The 18,305-nt window shown below is 37.9% G+C and overlaps 1 protein-coding gene across 1 annotated transcript; it reads left to right on the top strand.

Annotated features, from left to right (window-relative positions):
* The first annotated feature begins 666 nt into the window (after window positions 1–666).
* Window positions 667–17,978, top strand: LOC139147602 (uncharacterized). Its single transcript, XM_070718755.1, has 7 exons — window positions 667–824; window positions 5,387–5,716; window positions 6,384–6,511; window positions 7,486–7,633; window positions 16,866–16,997; window positions 17,104–17,257; window positions 17,921–17,978. The coding sequence occupies exons 1-5, from the start codon at window positions 764–766 to the stop codon at window positions 16,895–16,897; spliced, it is 699 nt and encodes a 232-aa protein (XP_070574856.1). The 5' UTR covers window positions 667–763; the 3' UTR covers window positions 16,898–16,997; window positions 17,104–17,257; window positions 17,921–17,978.
* Window positions 17,979–18,305: the final 327 nt, after the last annotated feature.

Below are 18,305 nucleotides of genomic sequence, written 5' to 3'. Positions count from 1 at the left end.
CTAAGGTTCCATTGAGATATGGACGACTTGCAGCGATGTCGCGCGTGATGTTGACAGCTTCGTCGTATGCTTTATGAATGAAGCCTGTTCACTTAAACATTCTGACATTTATGCGCAAGGCGTAATGAAGTAAATCCTCAAAATTTAAGGTTTTTCGTTCTATTAGTAAAATTATGGGCATGGGTGTATGATAAATCGGTTATGTAAGTAAAAAAGCACACCCAGCGATGGTATACCACGAGATTTTGACCAGTTCACGACATATATGCACGAGCGATAGCGAGTGCATATATGAAGTGACTGTCCCTGGGTGTGATTTATTGCTATTATTGAAATTGAAATCCTTGCGTGGGACGTCATAAAAGGGATTTTCCTCAAGCTGAGAGCTAGTGCGCATGCCAGTGTATATCTCCAAAATACCATCATAGTTCTTTTCGCGTCTCGACCAATCAGATCGCTGTATTTGCACCATCAATATACTGGTATGATATAATACCCAACATCGCACGTTCCTTATGTCGTATCAGCATTCGTGTCATTGTGCTGCTTCAGACACTCGACTTCGTCTCGTGTCTGACGCAGCACAAATGACACTCATGCTGATACAACATAGGAACAGGCGATATTAGGTAATAACCTCTAAGTATTTCACATTTCTCTAGGAACATCAGTGCATTGCTGGCCTGACGACGATTTTCTCAATGACCGGAATGGCTTTTTAGTATTAGAAGTAGAGATAACGTACGATTTCGAGAATAATTCCATGTACACATGGTGGTCAAAGAGTACAGGTCTGCTTGGCGAAACAACGGTAGTTGTACTCGGTAAGTAATCATTTATGGCTTTATCACATGAACTGGCCCGTATCAACACCTGTGTGACGTGCACCAGCACAGATAAGAAATCCATATTACTCCTATTGTACGTTATCAACCGAAACTTTTTTCCTTCAATGGTATCGTTTTTACATGCATGCCGAGACACGGATCTATTTGTCGCGATCGATGCCGTGCTGTCACGGCATTTTTGCAAAAAGGTGACCGATAAATCCAGACATGGAAACACAGAAGGCATGTCAAGAGGGTTTTTCCCTTTTGCTAAAGAAATATTATTAGTACTTGCAAATACTGTGCACTCTCTGGTTGTGACCTTTGATATCAATTCACCAGATCCACAATTATGGCAGGTTCACAATGTTGGCGGCACAGCCCCCTGCTGTATAATTGAATTAAATTAAAGGTAATAGCCCTTAGTTGGTCCAGTGAATGCGACAATAAACGTTTTGAATCCACAAAGAACAAAAATATGGTATCGCATACAAAATTGTTTAAATACCTTCGTTGCTAAGTTGCGAAATCCTGTGTCATAATGCATACAAATTTTACTCGACGTTTACCACGTGCGTTGGCTATACTGCATGTGATAATGAACGATTTTGGGCGATAATGCGTTATAACAAGAGGGAGCGTAGCTCCCGAGTGTTTTAAAGCATGATCAACCAAACTAGTTCATTGTTAGAGGTTCTTTAAGCAATAAAGCACACCCAGCGATGGGATGCCACGAGATTTTGACCAGTTCACGACATATATGCACGAGCGATAACCATAGTTGTAATATTTTCTTCCGGTTAAAAATACTGAATTACCAGACAAAAATCGATTTAAAGTTATCCAATTCTATGACGTCGTATTTGTTTACTAAAACCTTGTGCATTTTAGAAAGACCGTGTATCTAAGCTTTCTGAAACTATAAGGTAAGAATGTTGTACCCCTACCCTAGCTTTTGCACTTCCCATACAGATACACGCAATTCAAAATTGACCCCAGAGAAGTAGTGTATAGTTAAATATCTAATGTTAACACAATTTTTCTTGTTTAATGTGTCGGAATAAATAATCTAAACACAAAAAGCTGTCAATCTTTTGCTTAATAAAAAGTAAATCACAATTGTTAAATGGTATTTTGGTTACGAAATTTCAATCTTGTCGAAAAAATATTTTTAAAGTCGTCCTATTCTATGTACACTAATTTATTTTGCTAAAGTTGGTGTTTTCCAGAAAAAGCAGTATCTGAGCTTTCCAAAATTGTTAAGGTTGTACTATTTCATGCTAGTTTACTTAATGTAGGGGAGGATATAATGCCCCTACCCATTTTTCGCCATTTTTCAGCCCAGAGAGATAGTGCATCCAAAATAACCAATGTTAACATTTTTCTTCTACTTCAGCAGATCCCGAAGAACAAAAAATATCCACGTAGTAGGTCTATTGGGGTGCACGGTGGGCCCCTCAAACCCACGTACTATAGAGCTTAGCCAAAAAAATACGAGAACTTTAACAGGAAAACTAAGAGAAAACATAACAAGACTCAACATATTATTTCTGTATTTGGCAACCAGAAATACCCAGTTCCTCGTAGACTGAAAGATTCCGTCCGTCACGTGCGGGCGCTCTGGCGCACTGCGACCTACGACCCTTTACCACGACTGAAGGCACACTGTTGAAATCCTGTTCTCCAACAAAATTTTGTTGGAACCAATCGTATTACAGAAACGAGTTAATGACAGTATGTAGGGTAACAAGACCGCCCACATCGCTCACTCAGTGCGCATGTTCATTATGCCATAAACAGCCCACGTGAGCAATATTCAAATTACACTACCACGATTTACATATTTGGAAAGTCTGTGAAGTCAGTTGTGGGCGGTACTTTTTTCTTTGAGTTTGCCGCGGCCAAGTACAGTGTGCCTTCAGTCGTGGTAAAGGGTCGTAGGTCGCAGTGCGCCGGAGCGCCCGCACACGACTGAATCTTTCAGTCTAAGTTCCTCGAAGCCCTTTAATTTTTTACGTCGGCGACATCGCTTCGCAGGCGGGAAGCGTCAGCCATTTTGTTTGTTTACGTTGTTTACCAAAAAAGTGCTAATAAAGTTCGGGAAAACTAAAAAACCGATGACGTTTATCGTGCGTATCTCGACGTTTAACGTGAAATATCACGGCTGATATCTCACCAGGATGTCACCAGGATGAAGATATATTGGCATGGGTATATGATAATATCACTTATCATTCGGCCTGAAGAATAGACTCAAATCTTATTCTAATTCCCCTTGCCAGGTGACAACCTTGAGCTTGTTTTTGGCAATATATGCAGTTGTATTTCAAATAACACTGAGACCGATTCCCTGATCACGGACTGCGGAACGTCTTTTGATCTTGGTTTTGAGAAGAAGGAAGTCACTTTAACGCAACTGGGTGTGATACCAACACAGAAGCTTTGCACCCTTGATTATTACTTTGCAACTATAGGTTCATGTACGAAATAAAACGAAAGGATGATAACCATAACACCCGAACACATTGACAAATAAAGCTGCTGGAGTACAACGCCATTTTGTCGCTATATGTGACCACAGAGACGTCTATTTGTTCAAAAGACTGACGGAACCCAGAAAACATTAATGCTGAGGAAAAACCAAAAAAAGAGTTTATGTCTGAGGGTTTCGGCACCGTCGTGAAAAAGGCTGCTGACGGAAAAGGACGATGAAAGATTGTGGGATCGCGGCGTATTCAATACTGACACATCACGAAGTTTGTTATATTAGTATATTTTTATAGCTATGGATGAGCACACAAACATCGAAGCGAACCAGTTTCACAATTCGATGAAAATGGGCGAAAAACGACTGTCTAAGACTTGTACTGGTAACATCGATTGAAAATCTAAACCTTATGTAATCAGACAATATTCTGATCCAATTAATGAATACTTAAAGGACATGTATAAGGATGCCGGGATTGACCAAGAAGCTGAAAAGGAGCATCAAAAATTACCGAGGTGAAGTTAGATGTTGTACGAGACTGTACGAATGAGGATTTGATGAACAATCGATCACCGGGAGAAGGGGCCATCGATCAACGGCAGAAGCTACAAATGACCATCTGAAGACATGTTGCAAAATATTTCAAATGCCTAAACCAAAATAGCAAAAAGTGCTCTCTGAAAACGAAAAAAAAGGGAACCGGTCTTCCTCAAAAAGACAAGATAAACCTTCGACTCGTGCAAACGTTCTGCACATAGTTATTCCCGACGGAATTGATTCGGTCTGTTTAGAGCGACCACAGACAAACGCTGCATGCCTTTTGTTCCATGGTCGTCTCGTTAGACTATTGCTTTTCATATTAAAATGAGCTTCAAAAGTGTTAAACTTTTTGGAGGCTTTGTTTGTGGTTGATAATTGCACGAGATTATGCGAGAAATACGACGACATGGCATCGTACTACCAGTCGCGTAGCAACCATAGTTACTTTGTGAGCTCTCAGGCCAGAAAACACTGCTTCACGCCAATCAAAACATAACACGCCAGCAGTTTCATAAAAATGTCCTTCCTTGACGCACGTGTAAAAGACGGTATGACTGACCGTAAACTGTTAAGTAAAACCAGACAGTATCGATAAAAGACTTTCACACATTATATATTCATAAAAATATGAGAGGAATTTTTAAAACGGTAAAACTCACTTTCCTGAAGCTCAAAACACTCCCGTTTTCGCCAGCACGTCAATTCCGCTCAGCACCACACGACAACAACAACACAAACTTTGACGAACATACTTTCGCGAAAGTCCAAAAATTACCGAAAGATGCATGGTCGGCATTCTTCGGAAAAGAGAGGCGAGAGCAACCTGAGGCGAGGCGAACATGGATGGGTTACGTAACCGCTTCACGCCTTAAACAATACCCGTTGTGAATCTGTCTATGTTTGTCTGTGGAGCGACCCAGCAAGAAAATGACAATTACTTTTCAAGTGATTTCTAAGGTGTTATGTAAATTACAAGTTGAAGATGTGCTATTTGAATTAAATTGAAGTGGTACAACTACAATGAATAGATCGTAATCTGTTGCAAACCACCCTTCAGGTGACAGCATCCTGTCAACCAATCAGAAGCAAGGATCATGCCCTGGATTCTGGCTCACTTTTATAGAGTGGGTTATGGGTTATAAGCCACGGCGATCCAGGTCTTTGATTGGTTGACAGTGTCTTGCCGTGTGGTAAAGACTGTGACATTACTCTGCAAATGGAGCTAATCGATTCTCTGAACATGAAACAAGCCAAAACTAGGAATACTATTATGGTATTTCTATCAATCGAATGCCATATGTTTTATTGACAAGGTTGATCATTCATGGACATACATTTACTAAGCCACCACGACGGTTATATTAATTATGTTAATATCGTTCTTCCCTTAATTTAATTATGTTCTTTTTCTGCTTTTTGCGCAAAAGGTCGCTTAGTCTTTTCTTTCTTTTGTTTTTTTGCAGAAAAGTCTATGCACAAGTTACAGAAAAGTGTCAACATTTTATTTATTGTTTCTTTGTTTCTTTAATAGGCCAATCGAAGTATTTCACGGTTTTCGGTAAGCAGAACAAAGCGACATCTGTGGTGTTCAATCTAGATAATGGTCCATATATTGATGTTGCTCTCCTTTCTAAAACTGACAATGGTTTCATCGACGTTTACAATTACCAGCCTCAAGAGGGCGTGATGTTATGTTGCTCTACTCTTGTTCACAACATCATTCCTTCACACAGTGGATCACTGTACATGACAACATTTCAAGATATTCACTGTAGTTTGGTCGAAGGTTACACGTTCATTGCTACAAGTGTAAATGGGGAAACGGTCATAAGAAAATTTGATGTCAAACTTGAAACCAAAGGTATGTTTGTTCACTGATATGGTAAATTAAAACTATGCATATATGATGCCATGTAAAAAGCAAGATTTATGACATTATGATGATATCCCATAGTTTGTTTTAATTGATTAAAGAGAGAATGCGCCTCGGGGACAGATATTCAGACTGTCAAACTTTCCCTATTCTTTCCCGAACTACCACTTGAAGGGGTCTATTTTAAAACTCTTGGAGCAAGGAAACTTTTCGAATCTTTTAGATTTTTATTTCCATAGAGTTAATTCAGGGTTGGCGGCCATTTTGAATTTCAAAAATCGATGATAGATCTTGGGTAATTTGTTTTTCTAGTACACAAATCTACAATGCGACCCCCATTTTTTATTCTTGATTTTGAAAGAGAATTGTTGAAATATATCTTGAGGAAAGTTTGGGCGAAAATGTAAGTCTTTTACTTTCGAGACGCATACTACCTTAATCATACAATTTTAACGTATGGTTTAATTGATTATCAAATATTCTTTGAGAAAATTCTGTCAGCATTTAAATATGACATCTCTACTTTGTAGATCCCTTAATTAATGTTTGTACAACGTGAGAATTTAGGATTAAGACTTTTGCGCTATTCCCTAGATCTGTCACTACTATGGTAAATTTCTGTAGTGACACACTCTTAATACCCTATCTTTAACAGGAGACGAAACTGTAAATGTGACGATGTCATATAAACCATACTCTCCTGGTCATTACGCAGAACTTGTATGCACTACTCTTCATGATTTTACATCGGTATCATGGACATTCAACGGACGGAATTTGGAGGTACCAATTTCCCATATTTCCCTGTCTTTTGTTATGGGTAACATTTTTGAAAGATATCATGATTTATATTTATGCTTTACGTTGGACGATGTCAAGTCTACTTTTTTAAATTTCGCTAATTGTATCTATCCTGATTATATGTCTAAATTTGAACTTATAATTTCCATCGCTGCAAGGTATACCTATTTTATACAATTAATAGGCGATTGGAATGAGAAGAAATCAAAAATTTATTACAGTGAAACCCACTTATGAATTGACGATGAAATTGATCGAAATGTTATCACTCTTGAGCGATTGGTTTGTAATTTTTTTCCAAAAATTACTTTAGTATCATTACTTGTAATTAGGTTGCGGCAAACAACAGAGAGATGATAGTGTTATTTCACGGTAGACCTCTACCGTAATTGTTTGGCTGCGTACCCTGATTCCTGTATGTCGATTCATCAGTGTTGGCAAACCTTTTGAAGATAGCACATGTACATTTTGTCAACTTTCTCCCCCTGTAGCTTCTGATTAATGTACACCTTTTTTTGCCAAAATTACTTCAAACAATGCAAAGGCAGGGACAAGGTCTTATGATAACTTGACTCTTACTCAGCTTTTATACAATGTAACTCATGGTGGTAAAGGAATGTATTTGAGTCTGTTTGTATGATGAAGTCCACTGCATACTGTACTCCCTGATGTGTGTTTATTATGGGTCCATAAAAGCTCCTTGATGTTCACCGCAGTTAAAACAAGTCAGTTGAATTCTTGAGGCGAATTTTGGTACCACTTTACAAACGAATTACACGAGTTTTTATATCTGTATTATGGTATAATTTAGGTTAACAAGGAAACTGGTCACTTTTACTGCTCTCACTTCGACTGTTTCTATCATGAGGTCTTGTTCATATACAACTGTAGGCTATCCCTACTGGAACTTTTTTTGAATTAAAATATGATTCTCGGAAACCTTTTGTATCACACAGGATGATAGAAAGTATACGATTTCGAATACGGGGAGAAATCGGTCGATTCTTTCAATATCAGAGGTATGGAGAGAAGATATAGGCAGCTATACATGCAAAATACACTGGGAGTGTGACGTAGCGAATTCTTCCATAAATATCTCATACGGTGAGTTCAATCACACTGCAATAGTTTATGATGCAACTTCAGGTGACAGTACATCAATCTTTATCATTCTCTTTCATTGACAAATTGTTGACTCTGTCGGTGTTGCATTAACGTCTCTCCGGCATGTCATTTTTTGTCAATGGCTTTTTGTTGCCCTCGGCAAAACATTAATCTTCGGCAACAACTTGTATTTGTGACATCAGTTTTATTTTCTCCAAAATAACATGAAGTCACATAGTAAAGTCTTAACATTGGAAGCAAATTTAAAATAAAGAGATAAAGAGATAGCGTCCTTTTTTGAACACACTGTAAAGTTAATTGTTCAAGGATAGAACACCAATTACACGTCTTTTTGTAACACTCTTTGAACGTGTCCAGACGTTCAGAAATTTACAACTAAGTGCCAACCAACGTTCAATTTTTGAACACACGGTAAAGTTAATTGTTCAAGGATGAACACCAATTACAAGCCTCTTTTGTAACACTTTTTGAACGCATCTAGACGTTCAGAAATTTACTATTTCGTGTTCAACCAACGTTCAATGTTTGAACACAGTATGCAGATTTTGAACACTAAGTGTTCATTAGACATTATATTGAACACCATGGTGTTTCATGACTGAACACCGTTGGACATGAAATGTGTTAAAAAAAATTGATCGAATGTATGCGTTCAAAGGGCTGTAACACTTTTTGAACGCATGGACACCGTTTAACGATAAGTGGGTTTAAGGTTAGAACACTTGTTGAACACCTTTAATTTCGGGCGTTCAGGGGGTGTTCAAGCCTTGAAATAACGATACAGACCACTGATATTAAGTAAAATTATTTATTCTAAAAAATACACAAACATTTCTTGTCTAAAATACGATCATTAAATGTAAAATGGGCATATAAACATGACCACTTTGTAAAGTTTGTCAGAGGAAAATACCAACGGTGTTAGCACCTTCATATCAAACACATAAACAAAATAAAATCCCCATAAACACTGTAAATCGGTTTTTTTTAAATATGGACAAAATAATGACAAAACAAGTTTTATTTAAATATCTTGGCTTACTTTTTATGTTCATACTTATTAAATACGTTCAAAAATCGCTTGAAAAAGCTCATAATTTGGCTTACTAATAAAATATGAACAAAGTAATGACAAAACAAGTTTTACTAAAATATTTTGGATTACGTTTTATGTTCACACTTGTTAAAAACGTACAAAAAATCTTTTGAAAAAGCTCAAAATTTGGCTTACTTATTGTGTTGAAACACCTATGTGTATGAAATGCATACACCATTGTTGTAAAGTTTCTAAAAGACATTTCTCTTTATAGTTAATTGTATATGTTGAAAAAAGTTAGTCAAGGCATCTCTCATGCAAATGGTACATAGTCTTCCAAACTGCAGTGTAAAACCTATTTCCTTGACCAAGAAAGTCCTTAATGAACAAAATGGTTTGATTGTTTGTTTGTAATATCTTTAAGTAAACCTGGAATAAATCAGTGAATAAATTTTCAGAAATTAAAACATATTAACTAATTTAACATATTAACTGATTTTGATTTGTTTCATTAGTTTTATTTTGTGTATCAACCAGCATTGCTGTTGAACCTGGTTATTTCAATCCGCACTGAAATTCAATTGTGAAAGGAAACTGCCGTTTGAAACCAATGGCAAAAAACTATATACTAGCCATTTCCTCACCAATATATGAATACAACAAGCGACCAAGCGGTCGACAGAGCCCGCTGTGTTATTTATAGAATCTTTGACACTTTTCAGATACACATATTTTACCAGAAATGGTAAAATTGCCCAAAAAAAACAAAAATGCAGATTTCATCGTGACATAAATATATCACATCTTGATAATCCCTAATGTCTTAAAATGTCTGAAATGTCTTTAATTTCTTAAAATACAAATTTGCACATTTCTGCATAATTTGAACAATCTGAAAAAGGGCTATCAGTAGAGTAGACCATGTCCTAAATATCAAAGCTTAAAAGTTTAAATGTACATTAGAGATGAACCGAGGTTCTCAAGCCTGTTTCCAGACAGCAACCTTCTATAACATTTGAATCCAACTTTTCACATCCTGAAAATAATGCAACAATAGGTAATATGGCGAGATGAGACTTTAAATGAAAGACAGGGGGCTGATTAGGTTAAAGAAAGGGGGACTTTAATATACATTGCCTCTTTTCAATACTGTTACAAATATTGGCTTCTTCTTGTCATCAACTAATGAAAAGTTAAAAAATGCCAAGTCTCATATGCTGAAACAATAAAGTGCATACTCTGCGATTTTTAACTTATGTTTTACATGCGATTGTGCTTACTAAAAGACATGTGTTAGCTGTGATTACGCAGCGGTACTGTGCATGTATCGATTTCACTCGGTCAAGGGTTATCGCCACAGTTCTATGGCGATGACCCTTGACCTGTGAGCGATCGACAGGTCATGGCCCAAAAGTATGGTTCCGTATCCACAGCTAGTGTTTGATATACCAGGAACGAAGGCAAAAAGGTTTCTTCTTGTAATTTAGCTATTCCAAAGTACTGTAAAATTAATTTTGAAGGATAATAACGCAGATGCTTCAAATTTAACACTGTTTTTCAATTTTGGAGAGAAAACCTACCCTTTCTGGTCTTGCTTTCGCACAATCACGACTTCAGCGTGCGTTTTCGAGAAAAATGTCGCAACGTCCGTTTGATGCATCATGGGATAAGAAAAGGCACAAAACTTGAACACCAAGTGTTTAGATGTAGAACGCTTCTTGCACGCCGATGTTAAAATTAAAACGTTCACGGTGGTTTTCTGATTTCTTTTCAAATTTTCATAATTTCAACCCGTAATAAACGTGTAAAATTATTTTGCATACTTCCTTTCGTTGAAAAAAAACATGCTTTCAGCAATTGTAGACCGGAAATAGTTTTCACTTAGTGAGAAATCCATCACATCAAGATCCATGTACGTTTGCCGGACAGCGAGGCAGTAGTTAATTAAAGGCGCCCTTCTCAATCCCAGGTTCTCGCATTAGCGAATGTGTTAATAGCCCATTAACAGTTTGTCATTCTTTTGTTTTCCATTGAATATTTCATCAAGTAACTAATATTTATATTAGATAAATCTGATAATTGAGTGGGGGCTTTAATATAGCCACAGTAAAATAAAAACTAAATATTGTTAATGTTTCTCAGTCTTGAAAAATTCTGTAATGCTAAGTTTTTGAACACTTGAAGGAGATAGTTGTTAACACATCGTGTTCATGTTTAGAACACCATTGTTAATAATATGAACACTAGTGTTAACAATAAGAATACTAGTTGTTCAAATTTGAACACCGACATTTACATTCCACTTGTAAGGGCTTGAAACTCATGGATTAATTTAAAATATCGCACTTCATATTTTTTACAACGCAAAAAAAATTATTGTCCCATGCAGAGAAAACACAGAGATTCCGGCTATATTGAATTTCAAGTGTCGGTAAAAATTGAGTAATTTGTTCCGTTGTACCAAATTTTACAAAGTGACCTTGATTTATTTTGTATATTTCCAAAGGAAATGGTTTGAAGTTCCTCACGGAAAGTTTATTGATACTTTCTTAAAGGCGCATTTTTACCTATAATAAGTTCAAATGCTACATTGCAGAAACTCTTCCAGGCTACGAGCAATTATGTCGCATCGCCTTAGTGTGACTGCCTTGAAAAATGATGTTCCACATACTTTAGAAAAATTGTTTGTGTAATAAAATTTCATCAAAGCACAACATTCAAATACAGAGTATTCTTTTAGTACTTCATGATAAGATCATGAACGCGCTCGACAGCAACTTGACTCTGAAAGTAAAATGCTAACATTGCATTCGAAAACAGCAACCTTGTCTGTAGACATAGTAAGAAAATCAGTGCACGACCGCAACGTTTTAAGATTATTTTTGTACGACTTGCAGAAGCTTATATTTTCTCTAAAATATATGACAAGGATTGGTCTTCGATGTCAAAGCAGCAGATACACGAGATATATCAAGACCTCGAAGAACTCCATTTTAAGTTTTGCTTCTGCGATTCAAAGTGCAAATACCTTATATATATATATATATATATATATATATATATATATATATATATATATATATATATATATATATATATATTTATCCCCTGCAAACGCAGTCAATGCTGGACAAGGCCCCACATCACTGGTAGTGATGCTGTGCCCCGCCAGCTACAACACCAGCAAAATTAAGGAATACCCGACTCATGTCTTTGTGGGAGAAATCGGCCACCAAATGGGTGACCATTTAATGAGAAACTGTAACTGTAAAATACGTCAAACAGGTCACTTATTGATGACACGCAAACATAATACAAAACGTGTGACCTTGCAATAACTAACCTACTTACACTTGTGATAAAATTAAAGTTGCAAAGATGAGATACATCAATTAGGCCACAAATTTGGTGACAAATAAACTGACACGCAAAGAAATTTCCTTGCAATGATTAACATGCTGATAATTGTGAAATACATAAAGTGGGCCGCAAAATGGGTGACCAATTAACAGTCTAACAAAGAATTCACCTACATAGGTAACTCATTTAATCTTGCCCCAATCTTGTGGGCTCAAACACGCCACAAGACACACCTTGTGTCGGCCCCACAAGACGAAAGTCCACGTCACTGCAGCCCCTGCGAACAGTGACTTGTCTTGACTGCTACGTTGACCTGTACCGTGTTGAGAAACTGGCAAATGAACTGTGACACATGCATGTTTCACAGATGTATTCAAAATTTATACTGGCACAGCACCAGTGTCCAACTAGCAATAACTTAGCCATCCTACTTATACACTGTGCTTTGCTACGCAACTACCTTCTGTTTTATTGCAGCAATAGAGGTAAATCCGTAACAATTGTAAAGTCTGTAAACTACGCTTTGTACTTTATCTACAATGAGTCTTGTTGACCCCCCCCCCTCTTTGTATTACTACCTTCGGAAACGAGTCTGGTTGACCCTCCTCTTCTTATTACTACCTTTGGAAACAAGGAACAAAACTCGAATTGAGTAACCGTATTTCCTACTGTGGCTAAACACAAACCAAAGAGAGACTTGCTCTAAAAAACAGAGATTAAAAAACCCTTTTGGAGGGAAAAGTTCTCTCTGAAAAAGCCTAGTCAATCATATGGAATCACAAAGCGTGGAATGCAAAGATAGCAAAAATAATTGTTAGCAATGTGAAATGGAATCTGCTAGTCTGGAGGAAGCGCATAGTGTGAACCTAAAAACTTCCTGTACTTCATAAACATATTCTAACCAGCTTCCTCCCCACCCTACAAAGATACTTTCTCCTTATATGTTGTCACCTACATATATTTTGTTTCACAACTTAACTAATTGTACCCATTGGCCATTTAGGCAAATAGACTTCATACGTCCAAAACCTTTGGATGATTGCTGCAGAGCCTGTTTTTAAATTAGCAGCAATGCACTGATATTGATAAAGGAATGTTAAAAAATTGTCACACTGCCAAACCAGAAAACACAGCTGATTTCCCGATAAATTGACTCTACTTGAAAGGGGAAGCTGGCTTACAACATTTGACTCTGTACCATGCACGGCGCACAGTTGCTGTACTAAATCTGGGTCTTCAACTGGCAAGTAGATTCCAAACATCTGAAACCTCTGATTGGTTATTGGAAGGCTTGCCTTTGTAAATATATATGTGCAAGACATAGCAAGATAGATGAGCCATTACTATAACTTTGAAGTCTTATGTACAATAATACAGCTTCATATTGATCTAGAGAGGATAAACTTATATATCCTAAAGAATAACTGAAAACAAAATTATATGTCCACTTTGTAAAGTTGATGTTGTTGATTGTTGCCTTGTAGCCCTAGTGTCTGATGCAGGATTTGAATATGCTGAGTGGCAATGAAGTTAGCTGCCTTCTTCTTTTTGTACAGTTTTTTGTCCATGAGCCATACCTGTTGGTGAAAACAAAGGGAGAACTAGGCAGAAAAAGAATTCGACAGAGTCTCAATAATGTGGTTGCATTATACCTATTACATAGCTAATAGGTTGAGTGGTAGACAGAATCAAACATGGGAAAACCATTACAGGAGCCCGGGCAGTACCATGCTGACACTGCCTCCCACATATGACAAGCGGATAAAATGACACTGCTGCTGACCCAGCCGATCCAACAATGTGGGGAAAAACACAGCTGGGAAACAAATTCCACAAAGGGAAGACGCTGTACGCACAGCAACACCCTACATATTGGACCAGCACAGCCAAATCCAACCATGAGGGAAATTCCACAAGGGAAAAATGCAAAAGCTGAACATACAGCAACACCCAACATAGTGGACCAGCACAGCCGAATCCAACCATGAGGGGAAAACCCAGCTGAAAAACACACTAAATTCCATAAAGGGAAAAAGTGAAAATGCTGTAAACACAGCAACACCCCACATTGAGAACCTGTAATGGGCTGTAAGCCCAGCAAAATCCAGCTTAATGGGAAGCAAAAGCAGGGCTGCCATACATAATTTGCATGACTCAGTCTGACGCCACTTTGTTGCAGCAAAAGTTCGACCACAGCAATGAAATGTACAGCAAGCAAACTTTATGAAGTACAATCTTGACAAATGTGAACTGGCTAATCTTGAACACATTACTAGTAATGGTAATGAAAAAGCACACTATTTGTAACCCAATGTTGGGCGACAGGTCTCTCGCGTACATGAAGTCCACCGCGAATTTATGGTATCTCTACTACTACTGCTCTCATAAATTTGAACTGACAGAAATTACTTCGCGTAGAATCCCTCAGACTGACAGCATATGAATGCTCCAAAAGTAGTGCATACGTCATTTGCCTTAACAAACTGTTTTTACCTGTGGATGAAAACAGGTATCATACACTTACTTTAACTCCATTTGTAGATAAGGTAATTGTTACCTACATAGAGTGATGTCAGCGTGACTCTACATCTGCCTTTTGATTAAAAGGACCGTGTTATGGATAGTGTTTTCCAGATGTGCCTGTTGTTGATGCTGTGGTGGTTCAAGTAGGCTGTTTTGACTGAGAAGAAGCTGAGTTGAAGCCCTTGCCACTGTTGTAGAAGCTGATGACAATGATGCTGTAACTGTCTGCTGCTGAAGACAACTACCATTGGCAGGAACCATACCTGTAACTGCTCTTTTACTTGAGGCACTGGAGCTAGCTGCCTTCTTCTGTGCTACCTTATTGCTTCGATCCATGGCTATGAGCTAAGAAAAGGAAAACTAGGCAGCAAAAGGAATTACCTTAGTTCCACTGAATAGTTTACAATAAACCAAACCGTTCCAAACTTATGACAGCTGGTCACATGCTAAACTATTGCAAATCTAATACAGAAAACTGAAATTGAACGCTCCCTCAATTGGTCTCAACATGGTGCACGACTACAGGTGATGAGGAAAAGAAAAGCTCTGGTTGAGTGGTAGCAAGATCCAAGGCATGGAGTATCCACTCAGGGACGCTGCCCTGAAAATACATCAACCCCTTCCGCAGCCAAAATGTCAAAGTTGCATGCCCAGCCGGTCCCAACAATGAAGAGGCCCTACAATTGAGGGAAAAACAAGCTGAAGAACACAGCTGAATCCAACAATGTGGAAAAAAACAGCGCTACAAGAGCCAGCGACATTCCACCAAAGTTGAAAATGAACAAGCTGTTACAGTAAAAACAGCAACACCCGACATTGGGGACCTGTAATGGGCTGTAAACACAGCAACAAGCCGCGTGGGAGACATGATTCCCATGTCCTGGTTTGATCCCACTCTGTCGACACTTCGACCACAGCTAAAACTTAAAAAAAAATAAAATGATGCCAATGCTCGACAAGCGCGAAGCAAAGCACCTCGTACACTCGTACACTCCGATAATCCCGACGCATACCCGGCGCGTTAAAGTGTACCCCGCCAGGGTACCCCGTCACTGTAGAATACTTGTAGCAATGACCGCCATAACCCGACATGTGACCAGTAAAACACAAAGGGATTTCCCGCCAAAGCCTCCTTCAAGTTTTGTACAGGGCGTCTACACGTGCATTGAAGTCACAGATGTTTTCTGTACACGGTAACGATGCAAAACTTAGCTTACAACTAATGAAAATACCGCGAACGTTGAATGCCGATGGACACTCTGAGCAATAGCCTCGGGTGAATCATGCACACTGCAGAGATCGTTTGTACCGATTTCGAAAATAAAAAATCTGGCGATACGTCTCTCACGTACGATGTCCTCAGAGAAAGTTACCTCCGCTGATACCCCTCACAAACACGCTTCGGACAAACAGAAAAAAAATGAGTGAGTTCCGGCGCGTATATTTTCCTAGATGGCGTATGAAAGAATGCCCCAAAAGTACTACACGGATAGGGGCATGGTTTCTTGTGAAGAAAGGAATATATAAATACCGTTACCGTTGTTAAAGTTCAGATGAGGTCCAGCTGCCGAAATGGCAGTCTTGCCTGGAGGACCGTCTCAGGGCAAAAGAGGATAGGACAAGCCTACACGATGACCTCTTGACCCCTGCCACAGGTGGCGCTGTATGAACGTTTGCAGGAGATAAAATTCCTTACTTTTGTAACTTCTTATATATATATATATATAATATTATATATATATTTATATATATATATATATATATATATATACCATCATCTCCAGCTTATGGTGTGTATATTTCACAACTCCTTAGATACAGTAGAGCATGCAATTCATATGAAGACTTTCGAGTTAGACACAGTCTATTAGCTCAAAAGTTAGTGAAGCAAGGATTCTCAGTAGTGAAATCATTTAGAAGTTCTATGATAGATAAGGAGACGTTATATCAAAATATGACCTGTCTGTTTCTCGATGATGAGTTACAGCAAACCAAATTTTTACTCACAAAAGTAATTTGGTGAATTCACCTAATAACAATGGATTTGTCGCTTTGGGTCAATCTTGACGGGTGCAGCCAGCTGGCAGGGTACGCTTAATCATTCCGGACGCCTGGTACCACCACTATTTCGTGGTTCAAGATGACCCAATCGCCTTTGTCATTTTTGATATATCCTTGGACCTGGTAAATTTCATAGTTACCTTGAATGATAATGATTATAGGACCTGATTTGATGCTATTACGTCTTGAATGTTATCTGACACATCCTTCTTTTTTATCACTTCATGCTAGTTTCCCTGCCGAATCCAATCATACATCTATAATGACCAAGGGAATAAACCTAGACAATTTTGTACTACTGCGATGTTTTTTACTGGCGATATGATGTCTATGGTATGGATGTACAAGGGAAGGGTGATAAAGGTAATCATACCTAAAATCAATTATTTATTTCTTCGTTGAGTGCTTTTAATATTTTGTTGTAATACAGTAAACGGTAATAACCTATATATTTCACTTAAATAAATAGAATGGCAGGAAGCATACCGTGACTAGAGTCCAAGACAACGTATTGGAGCTACGTATCCAAGAACCTGACCTAACTGACGTTGGACAGTATTTGTGCCAATGCATCACCAATAGAAACGTAACTTTTCTTTCTTCAGTCGACATTCTTCTCATCGGTAAATATGTCCTTCCGTCTGATGTTTGTTTGTTTTCTGTAGTCTTTTTATCGTATTCCAGTGCTGTATGCATACTTAGCATATAATTTCTCTTTTCTTCGTTCTTAGACATTAAAGCCTAGCTTTCTCTGTTACATATATAATTTAATATTAATTAGCGAATGCCAGTGATCTGCTATGACTTATCTAATTGAGTTACGTTAGCGCTACATTGGCAATAAATGAGTGGGTTCTCATGATAGGGTGGACAAAGATCATTTATGTTTTTGACAGTGAAGAAAGCTCTCATTCTAATATTTCAAACAATGGTGTCAAGACATAATACAGCAAACCTTCTTTGGAAAGTATTTCACGATCACAAATTCTGCGCAAGGACTACCGATGTAGTAAAGACGGTCAAAATAGATAATCACATATATTCAGAATGACAATTGCATTAAAGAATAAAAGCACCATGCATTGTTCAAGAAATCACATTAAAGAAGAACCACAGTACTTTTTTTATCTTTCCTGACTTTCATCGGTGAACAAAAATACCTCGAAATGTGTGAGGTATTTTGAGAAACCAATGAATGCAAATTGCTAAACAAGTAAATCCCTCCTCCGACAAACAACATACATTTAATGTCATTATGCTAACACATTCGTTTTTATATCATTCAGACCAGCGACCTACAGAGAAGATTGTAGAGAGTACAAGACCGATTACAAAGTCACTAGGTAAACGATTGAATAATTTCTACTTTTATATACCTTCTCAGAAGTAAATCAAGTGTACACAACCAAATCACAGACAAATAGAGGACAGACTAGCAACGCAGCATGCCTTTTGTTTCATGGTCGTCTCGGTAGACTATGGCCTTTTCATATTAAAATGAGCTTCACAGGTGTTAGACTTTTTGGAGACTTTGTTTGTGGTTGATAATTGCACGAAATTATGCGAAAAGTACGACGAGATGGCATCGTGCTGCCAGTCGCGTAGCAACCATACTTACTTTGTGAGCTCTCAAGGCAGAAAACACTGCTTCACTCGAATCAAAACATAACA

The sequence above is a fragment of the Ptychodera flava genome, chromosome 2 (assembly GCF_041260155.1).
Source record: "Ptychodera flava strain L36383 chromosome 2, AS_Pfla_20210202, whole genome shotgun sequence".
NCBI lineage: Eukaryota > Metazoa > Hemichordata > Enteropneusta > Ptychoderidae > Ptychodera > Ptychodera flava.
Note: the sequence above shows the minus strand (reverse complement) of the source record. Positions and strands in the feature narration are given on the sequence as shown.